This window comes from Chrysemys picta, chromosome 22 (assembly GCF_011386835.1).
Source record: "Chrysemys picta bellii isolate R12L10 chromosome 22, ASM1138683v2, whole genome shotgun sequence".
Lineage (NCBI taxonomy): Eukaryota > Metazoa > Chordata > Testudines > Emydidae > Chrysemys > Chrysemys picta.
In genome coordinates, this window is record NC_088812.1 from 1,451,542 (window position 1) to 1,478,393 (window position 26,852).

General features: G+C 65.5%; 3 protein-coding genes across 5 annotated transcripts; 1 reads left to right on the forward strand and 2 right to left on the reverse strand.

Annotated features, from left to right (window-relative positions):
* Positions 1–628: 628 nt before the first annotated feature.
* On the forward strand, positions 629–10,442 carry ATG4D (autophagy related 4D cysteine peptidase). 3 transcript variants are annotated; one of them, XM_065575651.1, is made up of 11 exons: positions 629–777; positions 2,461–2,761; positions 5,736–5,819; positions 6,449–6,622; positions 7,143–7,458; positions 7,677–7,741; positions 7,990–8,138; positions 8,701–8,779; positions 9,259–9,335; positions 9,417–9,536; positions 10,013–10,442. In XM_065575651.1, the coding sequence occupies exons 2-11, from the start codon at positions 2,545–2,547 to the stop codon at positions 10,184–10,186; spliced, it is 1,455 nt and encodes a 484-aa protein (XP_065431723.1). In that variant the 5' UTR covers positions 629–777; positions 2,461–2,544; the 3' UTR covers positions 10,187–10,442. The 3 variants fall into 3 exon arrangements, with proteins under 3 accessions (XP_065431723.1, XP_065431725.1, XP_065431724.1); XM_065575652.1 differs by having other exon boundaries at positions 635–777; positions 2,458–2,761; XM_065575653.1 differs by lacking the exon at positions 6,449–6,622.
* Positions 10,443–10,593: 151 nt separating this feature from the next.
* Positions 10,594–14,579, reverse strand: LOC101940487 (galactose-3-O-sulfotransferase 3-like). The gene is made up of 2 exons (XM_005279595.3): positions 13,617–14,579; positions 10,594–12,656 (listed from the first exon to the last, which is right to left on the reverse strand). The coding sequence occupies exons 1-2, from the start codon at positions 13,715–13,717 to the stop codon at positions 11,834–11,836; spliced, it is 924 nt and encodes a 307-aa protein (XP_005279652.2). The 5' UTR covers positions 13,718–14,579; the 3' UTR covers positions 10,594–11,833.
* Positions 14,580–14,730: 151 nt separating this feature from the next.
* Positions 14,731–25,795, reverse strand: KRI1 (KRI1 homolog). The gene is given in 20 exon segments (XM_065575641.1): positions 14,731–15,468; positions 16,156–16,251; positions 16,683–16,747; positions 17,268–17,398; positions 17,848–17,989; positions 18,203–18,306; positions 18,800–18,875; positions 19,399–19,569; positions 20,001–20,096; positions 20,559–20,685; positions 21,595–21,674; positions 21,676–21,711; positions 22,466–22,540; positions 22,805–22,901; positions 23,187–23,236; positions 23,553–23,604; positions 24,223–24,328; positions 24,822–24,927; positions 25,270–25,346; positions 25,636–25,795. Coding segments are annotated over 20 exon segments (2,226 nt in total). The 5' UTR covers positions 25,718–25,795; the 3' UTR covers positions 14,731–15,011.
* Between the last annotated feature and the right edge of the window lie 1,057 nt (positions 25,796–26,852).

Consider the following 26,852-nt stretch of genomic DNA (forward strand, 5'->3'; position numbering starts at 1 on the left):
GCTCCCCAGGGCTGGGTCTGAGAGCAGGCCGCACCCCAGTGGGGCTGGCAACACCCGGGTCACTGAACTGCACCAGGCTGCAGAGGCCGGCACTAAATCTGGGACTGCGCTGGGCAAATGGGAGAAGCCGATCCGCCGACCCCTCACGCCTTCTCCTTAGGCGACCTCTGACCCCTTCCACTTAGGTGACCTCTGACCCCTGGCCCCTTCCACTTAGGTGACCTCTGACCCCTGGCCCTTCCATTTGGGTGGCCTCTGACCTCCTTCTACTTAGGTGACCTCTGACCCCTCACTCCTTCATCTGAGGTGACCTCTGACCCCTGGCCCCTTCCACTTGGCTGACCTCTGACCTGTCACCCTGTCTCCTACTTAGGCGGCCTGTGACCCCTCACCCCTTCATCTGAGGTGACCCCTGACCCCTGTTGCTTCGGTGATCTCTGAAGCCCTCTAAACGCCCGTGACCTTTGACCTTTCATCCCATCCTATTTTAGTGACCTTTCACCTCCTGCCCTTTCGGACCCCGCTGACCTGTGACCCCTGACCTCCCCCGTTCCGCACCCCGCTGACCCCTGGGTGACCCCGAGCCACGCCGGGAAGGACTCGCCCCGTCGCCTGGCAACGCCGCTTCCGGTGACGTGCGGGGCTGGCAGGGAGCCGCTTCCGGGTTCTGGCCCGCAGCTAAGATGGCGGCGGCGGGAGGCGGGGGAGCCGCGGGGGCCCCCCCGGGGACAGAGTGAGCAGCGGAGCCGGCCGGGCCCGAGCCCCGAGTCCGCCCAGGTGGGGCCGGGCGGGTCCCGGGCCGGGAGCGGGGGGGCTCGGGGTTACTGGGGGGTCCGGGAGCGGGGGGGGGGTTCTTGGGGTTACTGGGGGGGCTGGGAGCGGGGGGGTGACACGGGGGACCTGGCGCGGGGGGGGCTTTGGGAGTTACTTGGGGGCCTGGGCGTGGGGGGTCTCGGGGTTACTTGAGGGCTGGGCGCGGGGGGGCTCTGGGGGTTACTGGGGGGGCTGGGAGCAGGGGGGTTACTTGGGGGTCCGGGAGCGGGGGGGTTCTGGGGGGTTACTGGGGGGTCTGGGAGCTGGGGGGCTCTGGGGGTTACTGGGGGGGCTGGGAGCGGGGGGGGTTCTGGGGGTTACTGGGGGGGCTGGGAGCGGGGGGGGTTCTGGGGGTTACTTGGGGGGCTGGGAGCGGGGGGGTTACTTGGGGGTCCGGGAGCGGGGAGGTTCTGGGGGGTTACTTGGGGGTCTGGGAGCGGGGAGGTTCTGGGGGGTTACTTGGGGGTCTGGGAGCGGGGAGGTTCTGGGGGGTTACTTGGGGGTCTGGGAGCGGGGGGGTTCTGGGGGGTTACTTGGGGGTCCGGGAGCCGGGGGGCTCTGGGGGTTACTTGGGGGCTGGGCGCGGGGGGCGCTGGCCTGCGGTTAGGGGGCAGGGCTGTCCTACGTGTGGCTGTGGGGCGGTTCCAGGTGTGGGGGAGGGCAGGGGTGTGGGAAGTCCTGATCTAAGGGGGGTGACACGGCTGTAGGTGGGAGGTGCTGGGCTTATGGGAGGGGCTGGAGTCCCCCCAACAGGCCTGCGGGGTGGTCCTGGGACAGGGCTATGGGTTTTTATCTGGTCAGAGGGGCTCAGCGGGTGGCTGTGTGGGAAGGGCCAGGGCTAGGCAGTGGGGAGCTCGGGCTATGGGGGTCCCCCTGCGAGGGGATTGTCAGGGGATCCTGGCAATTCCTGGCTTAGTCGGTTTGGGGAGGGGGGGCCCTTGGCTGTGGAGAGGGGCCTTGGCTGTGGGGTGCCAGAGCTGCCTAGGAGGCATTGGCTGGGTGGGGAGCAGCAGGGCTGTACAGGTCTGGGGCAGGTTTGGGGGCGGTGCCAGAGGTAGGTCTTGGCTATGGGCAGTGTCTGGGGGGGGGCTCGGGGCTATGAGAGGTCGCTTTGGATAGCTGCATGGCAGAGAGGTGGGGAAGAGCCTTGGCTGGGGGGCGCCAGGGCTGTGGAGGGGACCATGAAGGGATTCCCCTGACAGATGTTGCAGGAGCTCAGGTGTCCAGGGCTGGCAGTCCTCAGAGAGCCCCCACAACTCAGTGTGCCAAGTATGGAAAGCAGGGGAGGTGCGGACAGCACCATGGGGTGGGGCATGTGGGTGTAAGGTGAGGCTGTAGAGAGGTGTGGGGCAGGAAAAGGCTGTAGGGAGAAAGGACTCTACCGGAGGCTTCCCTCTGGGCCTTACCCACTGCTAACCGCACTGACTTACTGCCCTGATGCCTGGATTTGTTCCCTGGGCCTCTTGCTGTGTCGTGTCAAGCAGCCCAGCCCGCGTTCAAATGCCCTTCTCTTGCAGCGGCGTTGAGGGGTGGGGTGCAGACCTGGGGGAAGTGACGGGGTGTGTGTGTGTGTGTGACATTCACCCCTCTGTGCTAACGGTGAGCATCCTCCCTGAAAATAACCCCTTGTCTCTGGTCGCTCAGCAGCTCTGCTTTCCTGGCAATGCACGTGCACTTGCGTCCCGGCCTCGCCACCCTGAGAACACCGTCCGCGCCCGTCCCGCTTTCTCAATGAATTCTGTCTCGCCTGCCTCGGTGCAGTACGTCAGCCAGGACGAGCTGCGCCATTCAGATGGCAGGAAGCTCTTTAACCCCAGGGCCGGGAGCCAGGAAGGGAGCTGCAATGGGCTATTCCCGGGGGGAGCGCAGAGCGGCCAGCCCAGCGAACCTGACGAAGTGGACAAGATCAAGAACAAGCTCCTCTCGGCCTGGAACAACGTGAAATACGGTGAGCGCCCTGGCCGCCTGGGTACTGCCCGGCTCGCTGGGTACTGGGCGCTTGTTGTGCTGGCCTTAGGAGAGCTGCTTCCTACTCTGACTCACCGCTCAGTCAGTGCACCCGGGATTTCAAAGGTGCCGGGGGTGGCTTGGCCAGCGGGGAAGAGAATGGTTAGATGTCACTTGTCCGTGTTGGAACTGGGCTGCCCCAAAATGTGCTGTCCCTGGGTCTTTAAGCTCCCAGTCTCCCGGGAGTGCTTGGCCTGGATTAGTTTAGCTGTGCCAGCAGGAGCCTGTTACATGGCACTTCTGGCCTGGGGTGGCGATGGTAAAGGGAGTGACAGTGTGTTGAAAAGGCTCTTCCCCCAGCCCTCTGGCTGGGGAGTGGCAGCTCCAGGGGTGGCAGCTGTTGGTTTGTGGACAGCAGGGAGCTCGATGCATTGCCATCTGCCAGTTGTCTTGTAGATTCCTACGTCGATACCCCTGGTGCTGGTGTCAGAAACCTCCCTGCTCCTGGCCATGGGGGAGCAGCCCGTCCCAGTCGCCTACAGTCTCTGTGGGTGTGTCTGGATGCTGTGGCAAATCTAGGCCTATGAGCTAGCCAGGCCTTGATGTTTGTGAGAATCCTGCCAGCTGGATTCCAGCCAGGTGGCCCTGCTGGGAGGATGGGCTTCCACCCATGTTCAGTCCCAACTGTGTTGTGACCCAAAGACTTTCCTCAGTCCACCCGGAACAGGGACCTCGAAATTCCTGTTCTAATCCCAGCCCTAAAACTGACCCTCTGGGCCCGGGGCAAGTCGCTTAACCCTCTCTGTCTTCCCTGGCGGTGAAATACAGTGATTGAACGGCTCACGCACAGCACAGGAGGGCGGCAAGGATCAGTCAGTCGGTGTCTCCACGGCCCTGTAGTACTAACGGGCTCAGCGTCTCTTGCAGGCTTAGGGGGATCCCTAAGAAATGAGGAACGTCTAGGGCAGTGGCTACGAATTGGGCCCATCATTCGTGCTGTTCCTAACCAGGACAGCTGCGAGTCCCATTCCTAGCAGGGTAGCAGAAACCTTGCTGTGAACGGGGGGATGGTGAGGTTTCCCCAGCTCAGCTGAGTGCAGGTTTCTGTTCCTGTAAGTCGGTCAATTCGGGCAGAGCAAGGGTTCCTCCAACTCACTGGCTGCTGCTGACGTGGCTGGAAAGACCACACTCCCCGAGTGCTGTCTCTGTTCCCTTCAGGGCATGAGCGCTGACCTCAGAGCTACCCTCCTCCTCCTCCTGGGGGTGCCTAGTGCCTGCCTGCCAGAGGCACTTTATCTTGCTGATAAACTTCGCAACACTTCTGCTGCATCAGCATGTCAACAAAGGCAGTTCTGCGGCCTGCGCTGCTCTGGGTGGTCAGGATCTGGCAGCTGGGAGGTCCTGGGAGAACAGCTCTGCTCCTAGAGAGCCTCTGGCCGAAGGTCACCTGCCTTGCTGTGCCATGTGACTCCTGGGCCCTGGGGCAGCTGGGCTAGGGGATAATGCAGGAGTGTTTCAAAGGAAATCACTAGAATTCCCCCCCGCAGCAGCTGCTACCTTGCAGCCCTGTGCGTGGCCAGGATCCAAGCAGCGTGCAGGGACTCCCAAGGGTGGGTGCCGCAGGGCCATAGAAGGCTGGTAGTGGGCATGTTGCAGGGAGCTGGTGAACGAAATACAGAGGTATTCCTGGCCCCAGCTGGCGTCCGCGCCCTCTCTCCAGGCTCTGACACTGCTCATTGCTGTGCTCACCGAGTTCCTCCCAGGCGCGCGTTAAGCAATGGGATTCCATGTCTGTCGCCTGTTAGTTCTCCCCCGCCCCGGGGAGCAGCCCGTGCGGTGGCTTGGCGTGTTTTGGTAGCACTCTGGGGTTTTTGAAATGTCCCTGCTGCTCTGTGTTGGAGCAGGCTGGTCAGAGAAGTGCCCCTTGCGTTTGGAGCAGAAGGTGGGAGGTTTGGGAAGGCCCTTCGTTCCCGGAGGAGTTTGTTCCACCGTCAGGGAGTGGCTGCCGAGAAAACGCTCTGCTGCCCAGCCAAGCCTTACCCTTAGGGCGCAGCGCTCTGTTGGGCCGGGGAGTGGAGCTTTGGACGGTCTTTTAGATATCTTGGGCCCAGGCCAAGAAGCGAACCCCTTGAAGCTAAGGACCGAGACCTTGATCTGGAGCCAGCGGTGTGGGAAGCCAGCATAGAGAGTGGAGGAGAAATAAGCAACATCTTTCGTCCCCACCCTGTGTCTAGATCGGTGCTGCAATTAACATGGCTGCGTCTAACAACCTGCTACATGCTGCTGGCAAATGCTGATCACAGCTCCTGGAGCCACCCACAGAGGGAATTTCAAGGCGAGGCTCTTGCCTGTTTCACTTCCTCCAAAGGGCTGTAGCCGGTAGCTTAGAGCAACAAAGTCAATTGGTGGGAGGGCCATGGCGCAGCCAGCAAGTGGAGCGGAGCTGGCCAGAGGACTCGTTTGGGTTTGACTGGGGAGGCCGTGTGGCAGGATTCGGCTGCCCCTTGACCCGCTCTGTCTTTCTTTGCACCAAGGTGTGGCTGTTGGCATTTTGTCTCCTTTAAATGACATGCATGCAGGCAGGTGGCAAACACAACCAGAACCGTGGGAACAGGGGCTCAGTGCCCTTACCCCCAAGCGATCCCCCCTCAAGCTGAGTACATGGTGCCCACCTGGCCTGATTGCAGTCAGGACGCGACGTGGAGAACAGGGCACCTCTGGGGCATCTGAGGTAATGCCCTGTGGCAGGGAAAGCTAGGGCAGCCAGCCAGGGTATCAGAGCTGTGTATGCCGGCTGAATCCACGCCTTGTGCATGGGAATACAGCCTTGGGTTATTGACCCTGGCTGCTGGGGATCTGAGGGTTTAGCAGGAGGAAGCAGGTTTGGCTCCTCTCTGTGATGGTCAGGACCTGGGAATGGAAGGGCGTGCGGACAGGAGGACACTGCTCACTTCTCTCTGCTTCTCCCCTCTCAGGATGGACGGTCAAGACTAAAACCAACTTCAGCAAGCTGTCCCCCATATACCTCTTCGGCCACGTCTATTGCTTCGAGGTGGAGGGTAAGTAGCCGGGTTAGCTCAGAGATCAGCCGTGGCTCCATCTCGCCTGGCTCCCGTCTGGAGCTGGGTGGGATTTTTCCGTGAACCGTTGCCTAGCTGGCGAATGCTGATTCGTCCAAACCAGGAAGGACGGTTTCACCAACTTCTCAACTTGGGGAGAAGGGAAGCAGCTGCGGAGTTGTGGTGTTTCCAAAAGGAGCAGTTCTGGTTTCCTGGTTCTTGCCGATTTTGTTTATAAATTCAAACGAATTCGAGCGCAACCCCCCTCGATCGACAGAAACGAAACCTTTGCAGTGACCCAAACCAAAACTCTTCCTTGGAGAGCTTGGCTCTTCCTCCCGATTCGGGGAGGGGAAAAGTGTCAGAATCTCACACTTGTGTTGGGTGAAACCTTTCCCACCCTCCCCCATCACACACCTTAATCCCCAGTGTTTGGAGCCCTGGCCCAGAGCGCTGCCCTGCTGATGGGGCTCCGTGCGAACATCACCCTCTCTGGCTGCTGACGGCACAGCGCTGAGAGGCTCCGAAATGGGGCAGTGACAGCGGGGTTCCTTTCTGGGCTGCTGCCCTGCCCCTGGATTGAGTGGGGAGGCGGGGGTCCCCTGTGGCTGACGGGGTCTCTCCTGCAGAGGACGTGGAGCGGTTCCAGAAGGACTTTGCCTCCCGTATCTGGCTCACCTACCGCCGGGAGTTCCCGCAGCTGGAGGGCACCGTGTGGACCACGGACTGCGGCTGGGGCTGCATGCTGCGCAGTGGGCAGATGATTCTCGCCCAGGGGCTCCTCTTGCATTTCCTCGGCAGGAGTGAGTAGGGGATGCCGCAGAAATCCAGGGCTGGCCGGCGTGTGCCCAGGGCTCCCGGCTCCGTGCCCAGGCCCTGGTGGGTGGGGAGGGGTTAAGAACCCCTGCAGGAGGTGGCAATGGGGCCGTCTGCCCCCGGGGGAGAGCTAGGGGCAAGACACTGCACGTGCTCAGCAAAGGCCACATCTGCTCTGGCTGCCGGGGTGGAGGGAGCAGCCGGCACTCGGAGCACCCTGGGTCGTGTCCCTTTGTCAGTAATCCCCTGCCTAGCCCCTCCCTAGAGCACTCGGCCTTTCACAACGGAGGTGGGTGTTTCTGTGGGAAACTGAGGCAGGGGCAGGCACAGAACCCAGGAGTCGGCCTCCCAGGAGGACAGGCGTTGCTGGCCTGGACTCCACGAGTGACTTTCAGGCTGAGCTCTGGCCCCTGGAGAGGGGTATTGGTATCATGCCATGTGTGGGCCCCGCCCCCTCCAGGGCACACATGTGGGACACACTGCCTGTACCTCTCCTGTTACTCTTAGACTGGACCTGGCCCGACGCCTTGTTCACCACCAACCTGGTGGAGATGGACCCCATGAAGCCCGTCTCTCCCGCCCGGCAGCAGCTGCCTGCCCTCACTGTGGACAGAGGCAGGGATCCCTGGAGCATCTGGGCCCCGCCTCGCCCCCTTAGCCCGGAGGAGCTGGAGAAGGAGCGCAGCCACCGCACCATCGTCTCCTGGTTCGCCGATCACCCGCGGGCACCCTTCGGCATCCACCGGCTGGTGGAGCTGGGGAGGAGCTCGGGGAAGAAAGCCGGGGACTGGTACGGCCCCTCCATTGCTGCCCACATTGTCAGGTGAGCAGACGACAGCCCCCAGCACCACGCTGGCTCCACCAGGGCGGCCCTGGCGTGACATGGGAGCTCTCCTGAAGCACACACCTGCGGCCTGCGATCTCCACCCCTGCGGCGGCTGGCGTTTTCTGGGCTGCAGGGGTCCGATCCCAGTCGCAGAGCTGGGCTGCGGTGAGGCCGGGCCGCAGGACGCTCATTCTCTTCCCCTCCATCTCCTGCAGGAAAGCGGTCGAAGGCTGTTCGGAAGCCAGCAGCCTGGCTGTCTACGTATCTCAGGACTGCACAGGTGAGTGGCCCCGGGCTGGTGCTGTGGTGTGGGTAGCCTGTGGCTGAAAGCTGAAGGGCTCCATGGACACCGGGGCTAGGGGGCGCTGTGACTCTCAGGTATCACACCTAGAGGCTGGGGGTCTCTCCCTGCCCCGGGCTAGGATCTGACCCCCCCTCTGCAGAAGAAGCCAGACCCTACTGGTGTCTAGGGTGCACCAGGCTGCCAGTGACTAACCCCCGCTCCCCTCTGTCTGGTGACCCCCTCAGTGTACAAGGGGGACGTGGCGAGGCTGGTGTCTGGGAGCGACGGCCGGACCATGCCAGATCCCGGCGCCAGGCGGAAAGCTGTCATCATCCTGGTGCCCATGCGTCTGGGCGGAGAGACCCTCAATCCTGTCTATGTAAACTGCGTAAAGGTAGGGCGGGGGCAGGGCCTGAACAACTGGGGGACCCTGATTGGTGGGGGAAGGAATGGGAGGCAGGACTTGTCCAGCAGTGCCCAGCTGTCCCGGGTTCTTGTCCAGCCCCCCTCACATTAGTATCTGCCTGTCCCAATCTCTAAAGTATTTCTCCTCGCTGCTCTCCGAAAGGCAGGGCAATGCTATTATCCCCACGACACAGATGGGGAAACTGAGGCTAAGGGAGGTTCCCAAGGTGCCCCAGGGAGTCTGTCACAGCTGGGAATTGAACCTGGGTCTCCCAGGTTAGCACCATGCCCATCCTTCCTCTCAGTCCCCGTCTCGCCAGGTGCTCTGGCAAGGCACATCAAGCTGCCTCGAGTCACGGCCCAGTATAAGAACCTCCTGAGGCCCCATCGCCCTGGAAGTCCTCTTGGTGCCACCCCCTGTTTAGCTGCCTGGATCCCTGCTGTGTGCCGGGGCAGGCCGTGCCTGTCCCGGGGCCCGTGCTGGGGGCAGGGCTGTGGCCGTGGGTGGGGCACGGCTGAGCTCCCCACCCCGTGTCTCCGTCTCCCTCCAGGAGCTTTTGAAGCTGGAGCTCTGCATCGGGATCATCGGTGGGAAGCCCAAGCACTCGCTCTACTTCGTGGGCTACCAAGGTACGTGCCCGGCGCCCGTCCCCGGCAGCAGAGGGGGAGCGGCCAGGCGGAAAACAGGCTCTTCCCGTGGGAAAACTCCGGCCCCTTGGCAAAAAATGGAAACACAACAGTTTCGGATTTGGAAACGCTGCTGCGGTGCCTCCTGGGAGCTGTAGTTTGGGTCTCCTCCCTGGTTGGACTACAGTTCCCATGATGCATCACAGTCACCCCGTGGCTTGGGGAGGTGGCTGTCTCATGGGAGTCCCTGGCCACAGTACATGGGAGATGTAGTCTGGCTGGGGAGCCTGGCCCATAGGAGAAGGGGGAACAGGAGGGAACCAAACCACAGTTCCCATGTGGCACCGTAGCACGGTCTGAGTCGCAATGCTGTCGGTGGGGTGCTGGGGCCGGCGTGATCCCGGCTGCCTGAGGGAGGGGCTGCTGAGCTCCTGCTGATGTTCTCCCCCCCCCCCCCCCCCTGCCCCCACTCTGCCTTCCAGATGACTTCCTGCTGTACCTGGACCCCCACTACTGCCAGCCCTTCGTGGACACCACCAAGGAGAACTTCCCCCTGGAGGTCGGTATGAGCCGAGGGGGGGGCAGCTCCTGCCGGGGGCTGGCCCCGTAGAGTAACCCGCGTACATGCTCTCTCTTCCAGTCGTTCCACTGCAGCTCACCCCGCAAAATGGCCTTCAGCAAAATGGATCCCAGCTGCACCATTGGCTTCTACGCCCGCGACGGGCAAGAGTTGGACACGCTGTGCTTGGAGCTGACCAGGGTAAGGGCCGCAGCGGGCAATGCCTTGGTGCCAGCTGAAGTGGGGACTGGCCGGGGGGGTGCGCTCTGCTGGGGCCCCAGAACGCCCCGGACGTAACCCTCCCGCAGCCCCTGGGCTGGTGCCTGGCGCCTGCGCCGTGCGTGTGGGCACCTGCCTGGGAAAAGCGCCGGGTGGACTCAAGCCCGCCTTGATATCCGGATCCTGCCTGGTCAGATCAGCGCAGGACGGCTCCGTGCTCCTCCCCCAACGCGTGCCCATGCGGGTGAACCCGCCGTGCCAAGCCAAGGGGCTGATGCCTCCACTGGCCTGGCCCCAAGCCTTTTCCCTGCCCCCGGCAGCACAGGGGCTTCCTGAGGTGCTGGCTGGGAGCAGGGGGCGCCGCGTGGATTTTGCAAGCAGATAATATGTATATGGCGAGGGGGGGGTGTCTCTGCTTCCCTTTCGTGGCCCTCTGACCCCAGCCCTCTGCCCCCCAGGTGCTGAACTCCTCGTCGGCCAAGGAGAAGTACCCCATGTTCACGGTGACGGAGGGCCAGGCGCAGGAGTACGGGCTGGCCGAGCTGTGCTCCCGTTTCTCCCAGCAGACCGTGCAGCTCCCCAAGCGCAGCAAGGCCAAGAAGGCCAGCTCGGACGAGTTCGTCTTCCTGTGAGCGGGGGGAGGCCGCTCCCCCCTTATTTATTACTTATTTATAGAGACACGGCGGGGGCCACTGGCTGCCCCGCCCACCACGTCACAACACTGGCGGTGCAGCAGGGGGCGCTGGGCCGTGGCTCGAGGGCGCCCCCCTGTGGGGACAGGCAGCCGGCGAAGAACTGGAGATCCCCTGCTGCACACTGTACTTCCCGGGCTGCAGTTCACACTGGAATAAATCCCTGGCCCGCGGGGAGAGCGGTGCCCTCACCTAGGCCGGGCCTGTTACTGTGCTAGGATCTAGCACCCCCCGGAGCTGAGCGACTGCTGCGCGGGTCATTGGCTGTTTCCAGCTCTGCCCTCGGCCGGCTCCCGGGCTGCCCCTCTGAACCGCAGTGCAGAGGTCAGACGGCCCGGCTGCCGCCTGTCCCCAGAGGGAGCTGCCATCCGCAGGCACTGACCCCGTGAGGTAGGGGGGACCCCTGTATCCCCCAGGGGACCCTATCACTGCTCTCCACCAGCCCACCGTCCTTGTGCAGCGTCCCTCGCACCACAGGGAAGGACACTAGGCCTCGGAGACGCCATAGGGCCAGGCCCTTCCCCATGGCTGTCACTGGGGGGCAGGGAGCAGAGCCACAGGGCTAGCGTGGGGGCATCAGGAGCCCCTCCACTGCTCTAATCCAGCCCTAACAGCAGAAAGCTGGGGCCGGGGGCCCCATGGTTTAGGGTGGCGGCAGGCTGAGAGGGCTTTAGCACGGGAATCGAACCAGCCACATGCGCCCTGTGTAGTGGGGAGGAGGGGGCTCTCCCCTTCCCCCCAGCCCGGGGCAGCCCAATGGAGCAGACTCTCCCTTCAGCGGCGTCAGAACATGCCACAGCTGCTGGTTTTAAATGGACCTGGTTTATTTATTGTGGGTTTGGACAGCGGGGCGGGCGCTTTCCCCCATCCTCCACAGTCGTGTGCTCCTTGGGCCTCTCGGGTAAGGTCCTGCGGGAAGGAGAAAGCGGGGGCCCGTGCGTGACACAGGGTGGGGCAGGGCCGCTTCCAGCTTCTCCAGGGCAAGCTACAGCAGCGCTCTATGGATCCGGCTAAGAGCAGGGCTCCTAGGGGGCAGGGGAGGGGGTTGGGCTGGGCGCTGCACACGCTAAGCTCGTGGTCCCCGTCCCGCTGAGGGCAGCCCTGAAGGGCTCAGTCTAGCTAGGCGAAATGGGGGGGATTTCAGGCCCGGAGCGGGGACAGGGCAGTGACAAAGCCCAGCTGTCCTGCCTCGCTGGGCTCGCCTGCTCGACTCGGGGGCTGTGGGTCAGAGGGGGGCTGTAGGGCCAGGCGGCTGGGCTGCTGCTCTGGGCCCTGGGGCTCGCTGGTGGGCATTCAAAGCCCCCTGGCCTGTCCCCACTAGTCACACGGCAGGGAGCACAGCTCCCTGCCGTATTGCCGGTAGTAGAGGCGGGCGTGATACTGCAGCTCCGGCAGCACCAGGCTGTAGCAGCTGGCGTGCTGGGCCGGGGGGAGGCTGGGGCCGCAGGTTGTAGCCCAGGATGGTGGCGGAGTCGGGCTGCCAGGGCCGCAGCTCGTCAGCCGTCTCCTCCGGCCCCACGGCCTCCCCGGCCAGGCAGGTCTCCCGGGTCTCCCGCAGCAGCGAGCGCAGGGCCTCCAGCTCGCCCTTCATGCGCGTGTAGCCGTAACGCTCCACCCGGTGCCACAGCACAGCCCGGAAGTACTGGTAGAGCCGCACGTCCAGCCAGTTCCACGCTCGGATCTGCCGCGCCAGCCCCGGGGCCGAGGCCTCGTCCACGGCCCCCCGGCGGGCGTTGAGCCGCACGTAGGCCAGCTCCTCCAGGCCCAGCCCCAGCAGCTCCCGCGCCAGCACCAGGGACTCGTCGAAGTGCTCGGCGATGAGCACCAGGTGGAAGGTCCGGTTGAGCGCTCCAGCTCCCGGTCCCATCGGCTGCCCCCTTCCTCCCCGCCGGCCTCCAGCCCCAGGTCAAAGGCCATGGGGTTCCTGGCCAGCCCGTTGCCCATGTCGGCCGGGTCGTAGTAGCGCGCCGGGGCCTGCAGGAAGGCGGCAGGGGCCGGGTGTGGTTGGCCAGGGGCCGGAAGGCGGGCACGGTGCTGCGGGTAGTAGGCGAAGACGGACTGGAAGGTGCGGACGGGGTCGCGCAGGATGGTGAGGTAGAGGCTGTCCGGGGGCATGACCCGGCGCACCTCGCCGGCTGCCAGCCGCAGGTGGCTGACCAGCAGGTTGTAGCGGGCGGCGCCCGGCGGCAGCGGCTCCACGAAGGCGGGGGCGAAGCGCTGGGGGTAGGCGAACTGGTAGGTGTAACGGGGGAAGGCCACGGTGAGGTTGTGCCGCTCGCCCAGGCGGAAGAGGATGTTCTGCAGGGTGCTGCTGCCCGTCTTGTGGGTCTTCACGAACACCACGTTGGGGGGCGGGCGGGCGGAGCTCTGCCCCCTCAGTGGCTCGGTGGGGCTGGTTCTACCCACCTCCCTGCGGCGGGAGAGAAGGGGCGGGTGAGGGGCCCTCGCTGCTGGGAGACGCTGGCTGGAGCGGGGCCCCCAGGTGCTGCATGGCCAGGCCCAGCCCCACAGCACTGAGTCTGAACCGAGTGGTGGACAGGGTGGGAGAAGGGGCCAGGCGGGGGAGGGGATTCAGCCTGCAGCCCTGGGAAGAGGACCCAGGTGTCCTGAGTGACGTCCTGGGGCCCTGGCTGTGCTGCCCCAGGGTTCCCGTCGCTGGTGGCTGGCCTCCGGGCCCTGCAGGCACAACTCTCCTGGCTGGCCTCCGGGCCAGGTGCCTACCCCCACCCTACACCGCTTGTCAGCGTGTGGTGCTAGGCTACGCCGGCCCCAGCCAGCTTCGGGGGGGCTCAGTGCCCGGCCCACCCATGGCGGGGACAGGGGCTGCCCCAGCCCTTGGCTGGTTCCTATGCAAGCCCTGCCTGGGAGAAGTGCCCTAGCGGCCACTGAATGCCAGGGAGGCCTTCGGGTCCTGGCCAGTTCTGGGTTTGTGATGTGCCTGGTGCAATGGCGGGGGGAGGGTGCCTGGGCACCACCATGATACACCCGTGTGTACAGCACCTGGTGCAATGGGGGTGTGCCTGGGCACTACTGTGATACACCCGTGTGTACAGCACTTGGCACACTGGCACCCTGGGCCAGGATGGGCTCCTGAAGCAGCAGCCCCCTTGCTTTGCTTGCTGAGGCATGTGGCCAGTGGGGAACCCCCAGGCCCCAACCCCACCTGCACTGCAGGTGGTGGTGGGGGGGGTCTTGTCCCAGCCTGCCCACGCCGAGCCTTTGCCCACAGCAAGAGCTGGGCGCTGGATTACAGGGGAGCCGTGGCCCAGCACCTGCAGCTGCTCCTGCCGACAGCCCCATTCAGCCCCTGCTGCCCCCGGCCCGGTTTGCTGAGCTCCCCTGACACCCCCCCCAGGTGCCAGATACTCACGGCTTGGCCGCCTGCCGGAGGAGCAGCAGCAGGAGTCCTGCCAGCAGCAGCGCACGGCACCGCCAGGGCCCAGCCGAGCGCCACAGGCGAGCCAGGGCCATCTCCTCGCACTCCTGCCGCTCTGTGCCTAGCCTGGGGCCTCGCCACGCAGGGGGGCCACCGGCGCCCGCCACGGCCCCTTAAACCGCTCGGAAAGCCAAGGGCTGCCTCGCATCACCTGCTAAGGCGGCTCAGGGGCTTAGCTGCAGCCTGGTGAGGGACGAGCGACGGGCCCACGGCCCAGCCACAGAGGGGCAAGGCAGGGCCCGGCTCCAGCCTCGGGTGGCACCATCAGCCCTGCACGCCCCCTGCCCCCAGCTGGTGCTGGTAGGGAGAGGGCAGCTGGACCCCAGAGCAGTATGGGCACTAGCCCCCCTCCAGCAGCCAGGGCTGGGCACAGCTGGGGTGGGTACAGCAGGGAGCCACAGGCTGCACCGGGGGGCTGCCCACGCCCAGAGCCAGGCCCTGCCTAGGGCAGCCAGGCTGACAGCGCAGGGCCAGGGGCTTGCCCAGCCCTCAGGGCCAATTCGTGTAACGGCACCTCAGGGCCCTGCCCCACTGCCCAGGACTCCCTGTGCCCCCGAGGGAGCTGGGGAAAAGCAGGACTAGCCCCCCCACCCCCCTCCCCGGCCTTTCTGCTTCCCCCAGAGGGGAATTTGCATCAGAAAAACCAGGGGGCTTTGGCTGAGTTTGCGCTGCCTGGAGCCAGCACTGCTCCTGCCCGCTTAGGGCAGGTAGGAGACGCGGCTCCATGTGGCATTAGCAGGTTCCCCCGAGGACAGCGGCTGCTAGGGCTAAGTCCTTGGGTTAAAGCAAAGGCAGCCCCTGGTCTGCGGGGGGGAGGAGAGACAGCCCAAGGACGGCTGCTCGCCCGGCCCAGCCCCACAGCCCGAGGAGGGGATGGCCCCGTGCACCCAGCCTCTCCCTGCGTGGGACTCCAGGGGAGGGTCGGGCTCCCCCGGCTGAGGGAACAGCCCCGTTTTAGTTTAAGCCGCAGCGGTATAACGTGCCCCCCCGGCTCCGGGGGAGCCGCAGCCGATACTGGCGGGCCCGAGATGAAAGCTGCACTCCGGGAGCCGGAGCACCGGGGCGAGGTTTATTTCGGAATCTGTAAAAAAGGGAACGACGCCCAGCAGGGCTGAAGGAGAAAGGGGCTCTGCTCCGCGCTCCGCAACCAAACACTGAGCCCCAGCCGGCAGCGCCCCGGCTCCAGCAGGGGAAACCGAGGCACTGAGCCAGAACAGGACCCAGGCAGGCGTCCGGCCTTCGAGCAGCGCCGCCTCTGTCCGCAGCTGGCAGGAAGGGGTAGAGACAGTGACCCCAGCTCCCACGCGAGCCCCTGGCTCCTCTCCGTGCTCAGGCCCGGGCGGCTTTGTCCACAGGCCCCTGGCGTCCGGGCGCCTGGGCCCGCTGAGTCTGTTGCATTGGCCGCTTCCTGGTGTGGCGCTGGAGCTGGCGGTAGTGCAGGCGGCGTGGGTTGAGCCCGTAGGCCTGGAGCCTCTGCCCGCTGAACTCCCGCCCGCCCACCCGCACCTTGGCGCCCAGCAGCAGCCCCTTCCGCCCCCGCCGCTTCCGCCACGGCCCTGCCTTGGGAGCCGTGTCCTGGGGCCCAGGGGAGGCCTTCCCCTCGGGGCCCCCAGGCTGCAGGGTGGGGCTGAGGGCCCCTGCCGTGGGCACTGGGGGCCCCTCATCCTCCTGGTGTTCAGCCAGGCCGGCGCCGGGCGGCTCCTGCTCCGGCTGCTGCCGCTTCGCCTTGTCCTGGTGCTTCTTCCCCAGCTTGGGCCGCCGCTCGGCCCCGCCGGCCTCCTCCGCGCTGCAGGACAAGGAGAGGGGTCAGGTGAAAAGCCGGGGGCATTGTGCGAATTCAGCCCTGCCATGCCAGAGCCACCCACCCCCTGCGAGGCCTGCGGCCCCGAGAACAGAGGCATCGGGAGCCCATCCAGCCCGTCTCCAGCAGGGGCCAGGACCAGCGGAAGGTGCAAGACGCCCTACAGAAGGCAGGAGAAATACAAGCATCCAGGCTTTTCACGCTCTTGGCCTCCCTGGGATCATGTAGCAGGGAGTTCCACCGACCCACGGTGCCCCACGTGAACACAGCATTTCCCTTATATGAGGCGACGGGCTCAGGGGCATTGCCCCCCGCCCTCCCAGCCTGCTCCTCTGGGGACAGCCTGGCAGGGGGGCGCTGACCTACAGGCCCAAACAGCGGGGGGCAGAGGAGGGAACATGCTCTCCGCAGAGCAGCCTCAGTTCTGAAACCCCAGTGTGCTTAAGATTCCCTGCCAGGGGCCCAGCCCCCCAGAGCCCCATAGAATGGGCAGCAGCTGGGGGGGCCCATCCAGCAGCCCCCTGGAACTCCTAAAAACCAAGGAAACTCCCAGCCAAAAAAACGTGGTTAGAGACGAGCTCCCATGCAGGTGAAGGGTTCAAATCACGCGGCGGGAGCGTGGGGGACTCAGCGCTGGCGCCCCCTGCTGGAGCCCAGGCCCAGGGTACGTACGCAGCTGAGAGGGACTTGAGGATCTGCTCCTTCTTGCCGGTGTTCTGGGCCTTGCGGGTATAGGTGGCCTTGTCCTGGAGCTCCTCCTTCTCCGACCTGCGGGGAGACGCGGGGCAGGAGGGCTCAGATACTGACCCACAGAGAGGGACCCAGGGGTCACCCTCCGGGGCCTCTCGTTGGGGGAGAAGGGCTGAGAGCTGGGGAACGGGAGAATCAGCCCGGCAGCGTGTGAACGGGACATGGACGATAATCCGGCAATGCTATGGCAGAGCGCCAGAGAGGGAAACTGAGGCACAAACAGAGCCCATGAGTCCTGACTCCAAGCCTCCCCCCTGCTCTAACCACTAGACCCCACGCCCCTCCCAGAGCCAGGGATAGAACCCAGGAGTCCTATTCCACCTCACCCTGCATGTGGTTTCTGAGCAAAGCAAAGTCCTGGTTTGAAGCACCCCTCGTCTCCCAGCGGGGCCAGGGGCCCATCTGCTGCTGTCCCATCCCCCAAGTGCTGCGGCCCCCCAGCCCCTCACCTGTACATGCAGGTTTTGCGCAGCGAGCACCATCGGTTTAGCTCCTTGTCGTCAGCAGCCAGGATCTGATGGGGGGCGAGAGCAAAGGAGGGGGAAGGTTCATGACGTGTGAGGGGCAGGGTCCCCCAGGAGCCGGGAATCAGCCTTAGATCCAGAGGGGGAAACCGAGGCACAGAGAAGGGACAGGCCTGATCCCCTTAGGTCAGAGAGTCAGGGCAGAGCTGGGGAGAGAACCCAGGAGTCCTGGTTCCCAGCCCCTCCTGCTCTGACCACTAGACCCCACTCCCCTCCTGGAGCTGGGACAGAAGCCGGGCTAGGCCCAGAACTGCGGGGAGGCTGGCGGAGCACAGGGGTGGGTGCCAGGCAGGGAAGGGGCGGCAGGCGCTGGACGGGGGAGGGGGCAGGTACCTGGTGGGTGCTGAGGCTGAAGTCGCAGGGCACCACAGCGCGGTACTTGAAGGGGCGAGGGAGGGGGCGCGCGCCGGGGGAGGGGTGGAACGGTGGGCGCCAGGGGAGGGGTGGAACGGCGGGCGCCAGGGGAGGGGTGGAACGGCGGGCGCCAGGGGAGGGGCAGGATGGCAGTACCTCGTCAGTGCTGAGGCCGAAGTCGCAGGGCACCACGGCGCGGTACTTGAAGCGACAGGGCAGGTCGCCGATCAGGTCCTCGTAGTCCAGCCGGTAATACTCGTCCAGGTACTGCTCGAAGGAGCCAGCCCCTGGGGACGGGGGGGAAAGGGGGAGCTTCAGGGGTTCCCTGGTCCAGCAACCCCCTCCCAGCCCAGGGCACCACCCCCAGTACAGCCCCCTCCCCCAGTGACCCCACCCAGGTCAGTTCCCTCTCAGCTGTGGGGGGCCCTGAGGCAGACTGAGGGGGGGCTGGGGCCCCCTGGCTGCAGGACGCCCTTGGGGCAGACCATGGAGGGTACCGGGGGGGCGGGGGCAGGACAGGAGGGAGCCAGAGGGGGATACCCCGAGTGCGGAGCCGGCCTGGGCGGAGCTGGGGGGAATCATCCTAGGGGCACCCAGGGAAGGGGGCTGGCTGGCTGGCAGCACATGGCTCCCGGTGGGAGGGGTGGGGGGGCAGGACGGCTGCTGGGCCCAAGGAGCCTGACCCCCCAGGACACCAGGCAGAACCCCCCCGCCCCCCAATGGCGCCCCCCTTTACCAGGGTCGAACGGGGGCTTCTTCCGCTCCACGGCCTCCGTGAACCGCGTCTTGCGCTTCCTCTTCCCCAGCAGCGTCTGCGCCTCCTTCTGCCGCTTCCGGGGGGGGCCTGGCCGCACGCGGGGGTCGTAATCCGCATCCATCTGGGGACAGAACCGCCCCAGGGCGCCCGTCACACTCGGCTCAGGGAGACGCCCCCCCCTTCCCCCCGCACCTCCCAGCGCCACGGGCCCCGATCCCCAAGTGGGGCGCCCCCAAACGTGCCCGCTGGCATGCCGGGAGCACCCCCTGCTGGAGTCACCCAGCACTGCCACCAGTGTCATGAGTTCAGCGGGGTCTCAGCCCCAGGGACGTACAACGAAATTGGGGTCCTCGCAGTGCGGCTCGTAGCTCCCCTCTTCCTCCGGCCACTCGCCCCCCTCCGCGTCCCGACCGGTCCAGTTGTCCCAGTTCCAGCCGTCTGGGTCCAGAGGGGAAAGAGATGGTTTCTTTGGAGCGGAATCATACTCCTACTGCCCCTCCCCTCCCCCCCCCCCAAGCCCCCAGCTGTGAGCCAGGGCAGGGATCACCCCACCCACCACGGAGAGGCAGCCACCTCTGGCTGGGGTGCGGCAGCTGATTTTAACAGTACTGCCTGCAGGGTTTGGGACAGGAAGTGGGGGGGAAGCTCAGATGCAATGTCCCCTCGCTGCCCCCCGCCATTTGCAGTTTGGGGGCGCTATGGAGCCAGCCCAGACAGCTCTCCCAGAACCAGCCCCTCAAATTCATGCGCCCCTCCCAAAGAAAGAGTCTCATTTGCATATGTGAATATGCAAATCAGATCACCTTCCACTTGCAGAGTGGGGGTGGGAGAAGTGATCTGCCCAGCTGATCTGAGCACAGAAGTGGGGTGGGAGTCTCATGGTGCCCCCCATTGTCCTCCCCCCATATTCCCCCCACCCCCATCCACCTACCATCCACGCCCTCCTCCTCCTCGAACTGCGGCTTCTCCTCCTCCGCCTCCCCGTAATACTCTGCCCCGAAGAACTTCTGTGGGGTGGGAAGAGGAGAAGGAGCCGAGTGAGAGCTGGGCTGAGAGGGGCAGGAGTCCCCCTCCCCTCTCCTGCCTGCGGAGCGGCTGTGCCCAGGGGGACAGGACAAGGGAGGGCTCCTCTGTCCCACGGAAGGTCCCCCCAGCCCGGTGACCCACAGAGGAGCCAGGCCAGGGACGTGGGACCCGGGCCAGATGGGAGCCAGCTGGGGGCTTGGCGCGGGACATTAACCCCTTGGAGCCCAGATGGGTGTAGCGGCGTCAGGAGATGCGAGAGCCCCACGGGGAGAGTGGGGAGGTCTCTGCAGGCCAGCCAGAAGGTGTCGGGTGGCAGGGTCTGTGCCACAGGCCGGGAGGCGCCAGGCCTCATTGTGGGCGGGGGGGGGGTGTCTGTGCCACAGGCCGGGAGGCGCCAGGCCTCATTGTGGGCGGGGGGGGGGGTGTCTGTGCCACAGGCCGGGAGGCGCCAGGCCCCCCAGGGCGAGGTGGGCGGGTCCCGGTCCCCGGGCGGGAGCCTCTCGCCTGCATGAGCCGGTCGTGTTCGGCCGGGTCGAAGGCCCCCTCCAGCTCCTGCTCCCCGAAGCCCACGGTCGCGTTGCCCGTCGCCTCCCGCAGCTTCTCCAGCTTGGCCAGGATCTCCTGGCGCTTCAGGTTCTTCAGCTGCTTCAACTCCTCCTGCTTCTGGGCCTTCTCCTGCGGGGGGGATGGGCCTGGGTTATTATGGGATGGGGTCCCCTCGCTCGCTGACACCCCCCCCGCACCCGCAACAGAGAGAGATGGGGGGGCGGCTCCTAACCCCCAAGAGACTCAGTGTCCAATAGAACCAGCCCCTGGAGACACCAGTACACTGAGGGTAAAGACCAAGCAGAGACAGGAGCAGGGAGAGAACCCAGGCGTCCTGGCTCCCAGCCCCGCCTCCCCGGTCTAACCACTAGACCCCACTCCCCACCCAGAGCTGGGGATAGAACCCAGGAGTCCGGGCCCCCTGTTCTCTTCCCCCATTGAACAGTTTTTGTTCGCTCAGCTCCGCGACTCAGGCTGCCCCACAACTTCCAGGAGTGGAGAACCCCCAGCCCCCTTCAGCCCAGCCCCCACCCCCCCCGCACGCTGGGGGCATCTCTCACCTTCCTCTTCCTCTCCCTGATCTCCTCACGCTTCTCCTTGCGCCGCTCGTCCTTCCTGCGCACCGAGCTGGCGATGGTCCGGGGATAAGTCCTCACCTGGGGGGGACACGGCACCCTTGTTACCGCCAGACACCCCCCCCCACACACACACACACAGGCGAGACTGCAGGGACCTGGCGTCCTGCACCCACGGCCTGGACACCCCCACCCACAGCATGGGGGGCACCCGACACTGCAGCCCCCACTCCAGCTGGGGGAGGGGGGGGCTGCATCTGTGTTGGGGTCTCCCAGTGCCCCCCTCCTGGGACCCTATCATGCCCCACCCAGCTGCCCCTGGCTCCAGAGTCACTCGCCCTCCCCAGGGGAGGAGCAAAGTGCTGGGGGGGACGGGACACTGCACCGTGGGGGGGGACACGGCACCCGGGGGGGGACGACACAGCACCCGGGGGCAGAACACGGCACCCAGGGGAGGACATGGGGCCCGGGGGAGGAGGCAGGGGGGACACGGCACCTGGAGGGGGGGCAGGGGGGTACACAGCACCCGGGGGGGTCCCTTACCAGCTGCGCGTCAGGCTCCTCAAAGCGGAAGTTGTACTTGCGCTCAAACTCCTCCTGCTTCTTGAGGAAGAGCTCCCCCTCGTCCGAGGAGTCCTCCAGCCGCAGCGGGGACACGGCCCCGGGGCCCCTGGGGAGAGACAACAAGGCCATGTGGGGGGGGTGTCTCCAGGAACCTCTCCTCGGCGTGATGTGACACCCTGGGTGGGCCATCGGCACCGGGGATCGAACCCACGACCACGGGATCTAAAGGGCTGAGCTAAGAGCCAGCAGCATCAGCCGGGGCCGGGAGCAGCAGCATTCACCTGCACCACCGCGGACAGAGTGGGGGGTGTTTAATTTGGGGGCCCTAGCCCAGGCTCCCCCCCTCATTCGCCCCCCTGCTCTAGCCCCCCCGCGGCCTTTACCTTATGTTTCCACCTCCCCAGGACAAGGACAAGCGCCCCCTCCTGGCAGCCGTCACCCCCACTCGGTGGCACCACATGCTTGCCCCATATGTTGATTTCAGCACGTGCTCCTCCAGGCACTAGCCATCCCCCCAGGGGGTAACTCTGGCCCCCCACAGCTACAGGGAGCTCTGCTCACAGGCCACATTTCCCCCCTGCCTGCTATCCCCAGGGAGCCCTCCCCAACACTTCCAGCCCCACGGCTGCCCCCTCACTGCCCCACAGCAGCCGAACCCGTCCCCATCTGGTTCCAGTGGGTTCTCCTCCTGCCACAACAATAACCACCCCCCCCCAGCTCCTGCTCTGATTGGCCAGGGTGGCCACTCCCACCCCAGACTGGCCAATGGGAGAGGCGGCCGGTCTCCAGGAGTTCCAAAGGACACATGTCCAGGCAGGCGCAGCTGGGGCGGAGCCGCCCACCCCACTGGATCTGCAGGGCACGCAGCCCCGAGAGTCAGGCCAGGCCCCACATGTTAGAGACCCCCCCAATCAAACATGGTCCGCTTGTGATCTGGCTCCTGGGGTCGGGGGATCCCTTCATCCAGCCCCAAGGGGCAGGGAAGCTGCTCCCCAGGTGCACCCACTGCACTTGCCTTCCCTCCTCCTCCTCCTCGTCCTCCTCCCTGTAGCCCTTGTTCAGGATGTAGTCACGGAGGAAGCGCTCCCCGGGGGGCCAGCGTGGGGTCGCTCCAATACTCCTTCAGCGGGGCCTGGTGGAGAGAGGACGGCGGAACTCACTGCCACAAGGTGGCGACTGAGGCCAGGGTTAGAGTAACCGAGAGTTGGGAGAAGGGTTTAGGACCCCCTCTCGCTTTGGGGCTTAGGACCCCCTCTCGCTTTGGGGCAGGACCCCAACCCCCTAACTCACGTGGGTCAGGGGGGATTTCCCCCAGTGGCAGGTGATCCCGTTTCTGCCTCCCACTCCTACCTCTGAAGCAGCTGGTGCCACTCCTGTCGGAGGCGGGATCCCCGTCTAGATGGGCCCCTGAGAGCCAGAGCTGCAGGGAGACGGGGGCGGGGAGGAGTGGATCTAAGGCTGGGCTGCCCCACGCTGCCCCGTCACAGGTTGGCTGGCCCCAGAAAGGCCTTGGGGCTCCGCATCCCAGGATATCGCAAGGGAGAGAACAGAACAGAGCCCTGAGGGGCCGGCGCCCGGCAGGGACCAGCAGGTGCCTCCTGCCTGTGGGCTGAGGACGGACTCTCCAGAGGGGAGACCCGGGCAAAGGGCCGAGTGCTGGGCCAGGGGTTGGTGGCCGCGATTTGGGTTTACGTTGGCTGTGGACCCTATTCCACCCTATTCCACCAGCAGGGGGCGCTTGTGGGGGTCTCTGCCCGGCCCCCAGGCATCCTCCTCACACCGGCCGCACCCAGCCCGGGCAGCCAGGGGCAGGCCACATGGGACGCTGGCCCTGGGGTCGGGGGCTCCGACAGCACCTGGCCGGGGGAGAACGGGTGCCCGCTTACCAGGTCCTCGAGCTGCTGGTCCGGGGGCAAATCCTGCCCTTTGAGCCAGCTGACATAGCCCTCCTCCTCACGCGCCTGGGGTGGAGATAAGCAGAGACCCCGTCAGCACCCCAGATGCCTGCACAGGCCCCCCCCCCGCCCCCCAAATCCAGCCAGCCCAGCAGGAGGCGCCGTGCCGAGATCCCCACCTAGGGGAGCCAGCCCCCAGAACCGCAGCCCCTGAGCCCAGATGCCTGACCCCACCAACCTCCCCCCGGCACAGGAACCGTCTCTGCCCAGAACCCCCACTGGCCCAGGGACCCAGAACAACCCCCCCGCCCGCCCCCACCAGTCACCCACCTTCTCCTCCGTGCTCTTGATCCGTTTCTGCAGCAGGGCTGAGCTGCCTTCCCCCGCGCTCTCCTCCCCGTCGCTGTCTGCCACGAAGGGCCGGAAGCTGCCGGGACGGGGACGCCGCGGGATTAGCAGCAGGCACTGGGGTTCGAAGCCCCCCCCCCCCCGCCGCCCCCCCAATTGACCACAGGCGCCTGCCTGGCTGGAGTGCTGAACACCTGTTGACCCCACAGCCGGCACCTCCCCAATGGGCAGCTGCTGCATACCTACCCCTTTGCGGGCTCACAGCCCATCCCCCCGGTGGCCCCTGTGGCTGGTGGGTCCCTGCAGGAACTCACCCTGGTCACCCACACCCACCTTGTGCCCCACACCCCGTCCTCCCCCTCACCTCTCCTTGATTCGCTTCTGCTCCTCAACGTAGCTCTGGGAGGCGGCTCTCTGCACAGCAAGGGAGACAGAGGGCTAAACTTGGCACCAGTCTCCATACCCCCAAAGGAATCCCTCCCCCGGCGCTGAGATGCGGCCACCTCTGGGGTGAGGCCCAGCAGTCTTTCAGCAGCTATGCTGCAACAGCATAGGGCAGGAAGAGGAGAATCCCATGTCCCACTGACACCGCAGGTGGGGTTTAAGGAGGCAGAACAGGCTCTGTAGGGGGGGAGGCATCCTGGCACCTCCTCCCTCACTCTCTCTGGGTGGAGAAACAGCCACCCCACCCCACCCAACCTGAAAAGGCCCTTTCCCAGCCCCTCCCCACCTTCTGTCTTTCAGCTGCTGCTTCCTCGTCCTCCTCATCCTCCTCGTATTTGCTGGAAGAGGAAGAAAACGGGTTATTTGGCTGCTTCAGCCTTTACGCCTCCCCTGCACCATGTCGGACGCCATCGGCAGAGGGGCCAAGCACCCAATCCCGGCTATGTCAACACTGCCACAGACCCACAGCTGCCTGCCGGAGGAGGACCCCTCGAACTCTGCACTGCCCTTTCAGCCACGGGGCAACCAGTCCTGGGCCTTTGGCCAGAAGGCTCCAGAGGGAGGCCAACCCCTCATCCGTGTTGTCCTCAACACACACCTAACACCTGAAGCTCTGCATTAAGCCAATGGCTATAATCCAATCGCAGGCTTCAGGGCCTCAGCCAGTCGCTTGCAGGGGTCAGGAAGGGATGTTTTTCCCAGTGCACAATTAGACAGATATATTCTGGGCTGTGTCCCCCCCTCCCACCTGCCTCTAAAGCATCAGGGATTGGCCTCGGCTGGAGATGAGATATCGGTCAGTGCAAATCAGGGCTCTGAGCCGGGACAAAGCATCCTCCGTCTAAGATGCATAGCTGGTGGGTCTTGCTCACTTAAACTAGCCTTAAACTCTATGAAATCGCCCCTCCAGGGACCTCTGGGGCCCCACCCGTCCCAGCCCAGCCCCCGCTCCTTACCCTTCCTTCTCCAGGATCACCTTTCTCTCGTAATCCTTCAGGTACATGGGTTTCTCCTTCCTCTTCGGAGCTGCTGCTGCCCCCCTCCCGCTTTCGGACAAGGAACCTGAGAACAGAGCCACAGCCCAGCTCAGCGCGGGGACAGGCGCTCCGGGCCAGGGGAAGCAGCTGGACGCGCGGGCCAGGGATTCGAGTGTCCTGCAGGCCGGGAAGGGGCGTCCCCATAGATCAGGGAACCACAGCCCAGCATTCCTGGCTCGGAGACCCCAGCCATGGGCCTTGGGGGTGGGGACTTTGGGAATGGAGTAAAGGCAGCGGGGGGGAGGGGTCCCACATGGGAATTAAGCTGGGGGGGGTGGGAGGAGCAGGAAGGGGCTCCCACGCAGTGTGTCCCTCCTAGGTTACTATGGCAACGTGGCGAGCTGCCCATGGGAGCCAGGACCAGGCCTCTGCCCCGAGCGGTCCCCCCCGGAGTTACTGTGCCCAGCGGGTCCCACAGTTACGCCAACCCTGCGGCTCAGATGGGGGGAGCCACCGGGGGCAGGGAGCGAGGGGGAGGGGTGCCCAGCAGAGGCACACACGGGAGGGGGAGATGTTACCTGCTTGGCTGTAGAAGGTGGCGTCTTTCTGGTAGATCCTGGGATCCTTGGTTTTCAGCAGGGCCAGAGTGCGATAGAAATCTCTGTCTTGCAGGGGGTCCAGCTCCTGCCGGGGCCAGCGGGTTAGTCAAGAGCGACCCCCCACCCTTTCTCTGGGGCCCTGTGTCTAGCACTGACCCCAGCCCACAAGGCACAGCTCAGCATTATCCCCACAGGACAGAGGGGGAAACTGAGGCACGGAGCAGGGAAGTCACTCACCCAAGGGCACAGAGCCAGTCAGCGTCAGGGCCGGGGTCAGAACCCAGGAGTCCTGGCTCCCAGCCCCCCCTGCTCTGACCCACCAGCCCGCACTCCCCTCCCAGAGCCGGGGAGAGAACCCAGGAGTCCTGTTCTGAAGCCACTCCCCGTTCTCAGGCCCGCTGACCCCCAACCTCCATCCCAGGCTCACCCCGTCGTCCCCACTTTCCTCCGATTCCGAGCTGGACTCCTCACCGGCCCCTGCGTCGGCCCCATAGCGATCCTGCACTGGGGTGATCAAAGGCAGTGGGGTTAGCGGGGAGCCGGGGGGTCTGCGGGTGCCTCTCCCCCAGGGGTCCCACCCCCTCCCCCAGGACCACGGAAGGAACGGGGGGGGGGTCTCTGGGTCAGGGCGGGGGGCTATTCGCTGAGCTGGGGGGCAGCCCAGGACAAGGGGGGGCTGCAGGGGCCGATGTCATGCAATGGGGGGGCTGCTGGGGAAAGGCGCCCTTGGGGTGGGGGGGCTCCCCCCCTCTCGCAGGCCCCGCCCCCTCGCCAGGCCCCGCCCCCGGCTCACGCCGCTGCAGCTCCTCCCGCCGCCGGTAGCGCCCGTAGCGGGCCGCGAAGCCCGCGTTGATTTTCAGCTCCGGCTCCGGCATCTTCCTCGTCCACCACGTGGGCGCCGGGCACTTCCGGGTCGGGGAACCACGTGGGCAGGCCAAGAGGCGGGGCTCAGGGGCAGCCCCCCCCACACATTTAAAGGGACCGCAGCAACCTGGAGCTGTCACTGAAGACAGTGTCCTCCCCCCTCCCCCCACCTCCTTCCCCAACCAACCCCCCCCCAGCTCTGCCAGTGCCCCTCAGTCCCAACCCACAGCCCCCCGGCTATCCCAGCCCCAGGTGCCCCTTAGCAACACTCTGTATCTGAGGTAGCCCTCTGGCTCGTACCCCTGTGATCCCTGCGTGCCACAACCAGGACGTAGGGCAGAGCTTTCTCCCCTATTGTACGGATGGGGAAACTGAGGCCCAAAGAGATTTGGGCCTAAGCTCCCTGGGGGCTGTGGCAGACTCTGCTGGGGGAGAGATGCACCGGGTGGGTTCGCCCCACTGTGAGCTACATCACTGGGATGCAGCGAGGACCGAACAAAGGGGCCCGCCGTGGGGTGGGGGTGAGGAGCTGTGGCTGGGGAAAGCCTCCATCTCCAGTAATCTCCTCCCAGCTGCTCGCGGCTTCCGGCACTTGCCCCAGGCTGGGAGGTTGTGAAACGGCCCCAGCTGGGCCCAGGGCTTTCGCTTTTATTTTTTAAAGCGCCTGGCAGCAGGCAGCGCTCCTCTCTCCTCCCCTCCTAGCTTGGAGGCTGAGCTGCCCCACCCTGGCCTGGCAACAGGCACCCAGCTAGCGTTGCCAAACGCTGGCTTCCTTCCTTCCCTTGCTGTGTCACTGAGCGCCCCACCCAGAGGCTGGGCCCAGGCCGCAGTGACAGTCCGGCCGATAAAGCCTCCCTTGCAGCGTCAGTGCAGAGACCCAGCCAGCGCTAGGGGCAGAGACAGGCCTGGGAGCTGGGATCCCCACCCCACGAGCGCCAGGGCGGATCCCGCTGCCCCCCCCCCCCCCCCAGTTCCTATAGCAGCATCTGAACCAGGCCAGATACCCTCCCTTGCAGCAGGAACCTCCAGGCCGTAGCAGGGAAGCCAGTTCCCCTGCCCCCTAGGGGCCTAGCAGAAAAGGGGAAGGTACCCGGCCAGCATCCCCGAGCCGGGCTCCAGGCGCACAGTTCCCAGCATTGCGTGAGC

Coding starts and splice junctions, on each gene's coding strand:
- ATG4D (XM_065575651.1), top strand. CDS start 2,545: ATGAATTCTGTCTCGCCTGCCTCGGTGCAGTACGTCAGCCAGGACGAG. Junction 7,742..7,989: donor CGTATCTCAGGACTGCACAG/GTGAGTGGCCCC, acceptor TGACCCCCTCAG/TGTACAAGGGGGACGTGGCG. Junction 9,537..10,012: donor TGTGCTTGGAGCTGACCAGG/GTAAGGGCCGCA, acceptor TCTGCCCCCCAG/GTGCTGAACTCCTCGTCGGC.
- LOC101940487 (XM_005279595.3), bottom strand. CDS start 13,717: ATGGCCCTGGCTCGCCTGTGGCGCTCGGCTGGGCCCTGGCGGTGCCGT. Junction 12,657..13,616: donor CTCCGGCAGGCGGCCAAGCC/GTGAGTATCTGG, acceptor CTCCCGCCGCAG/GGAGGTGGGTAGAACCAGCC.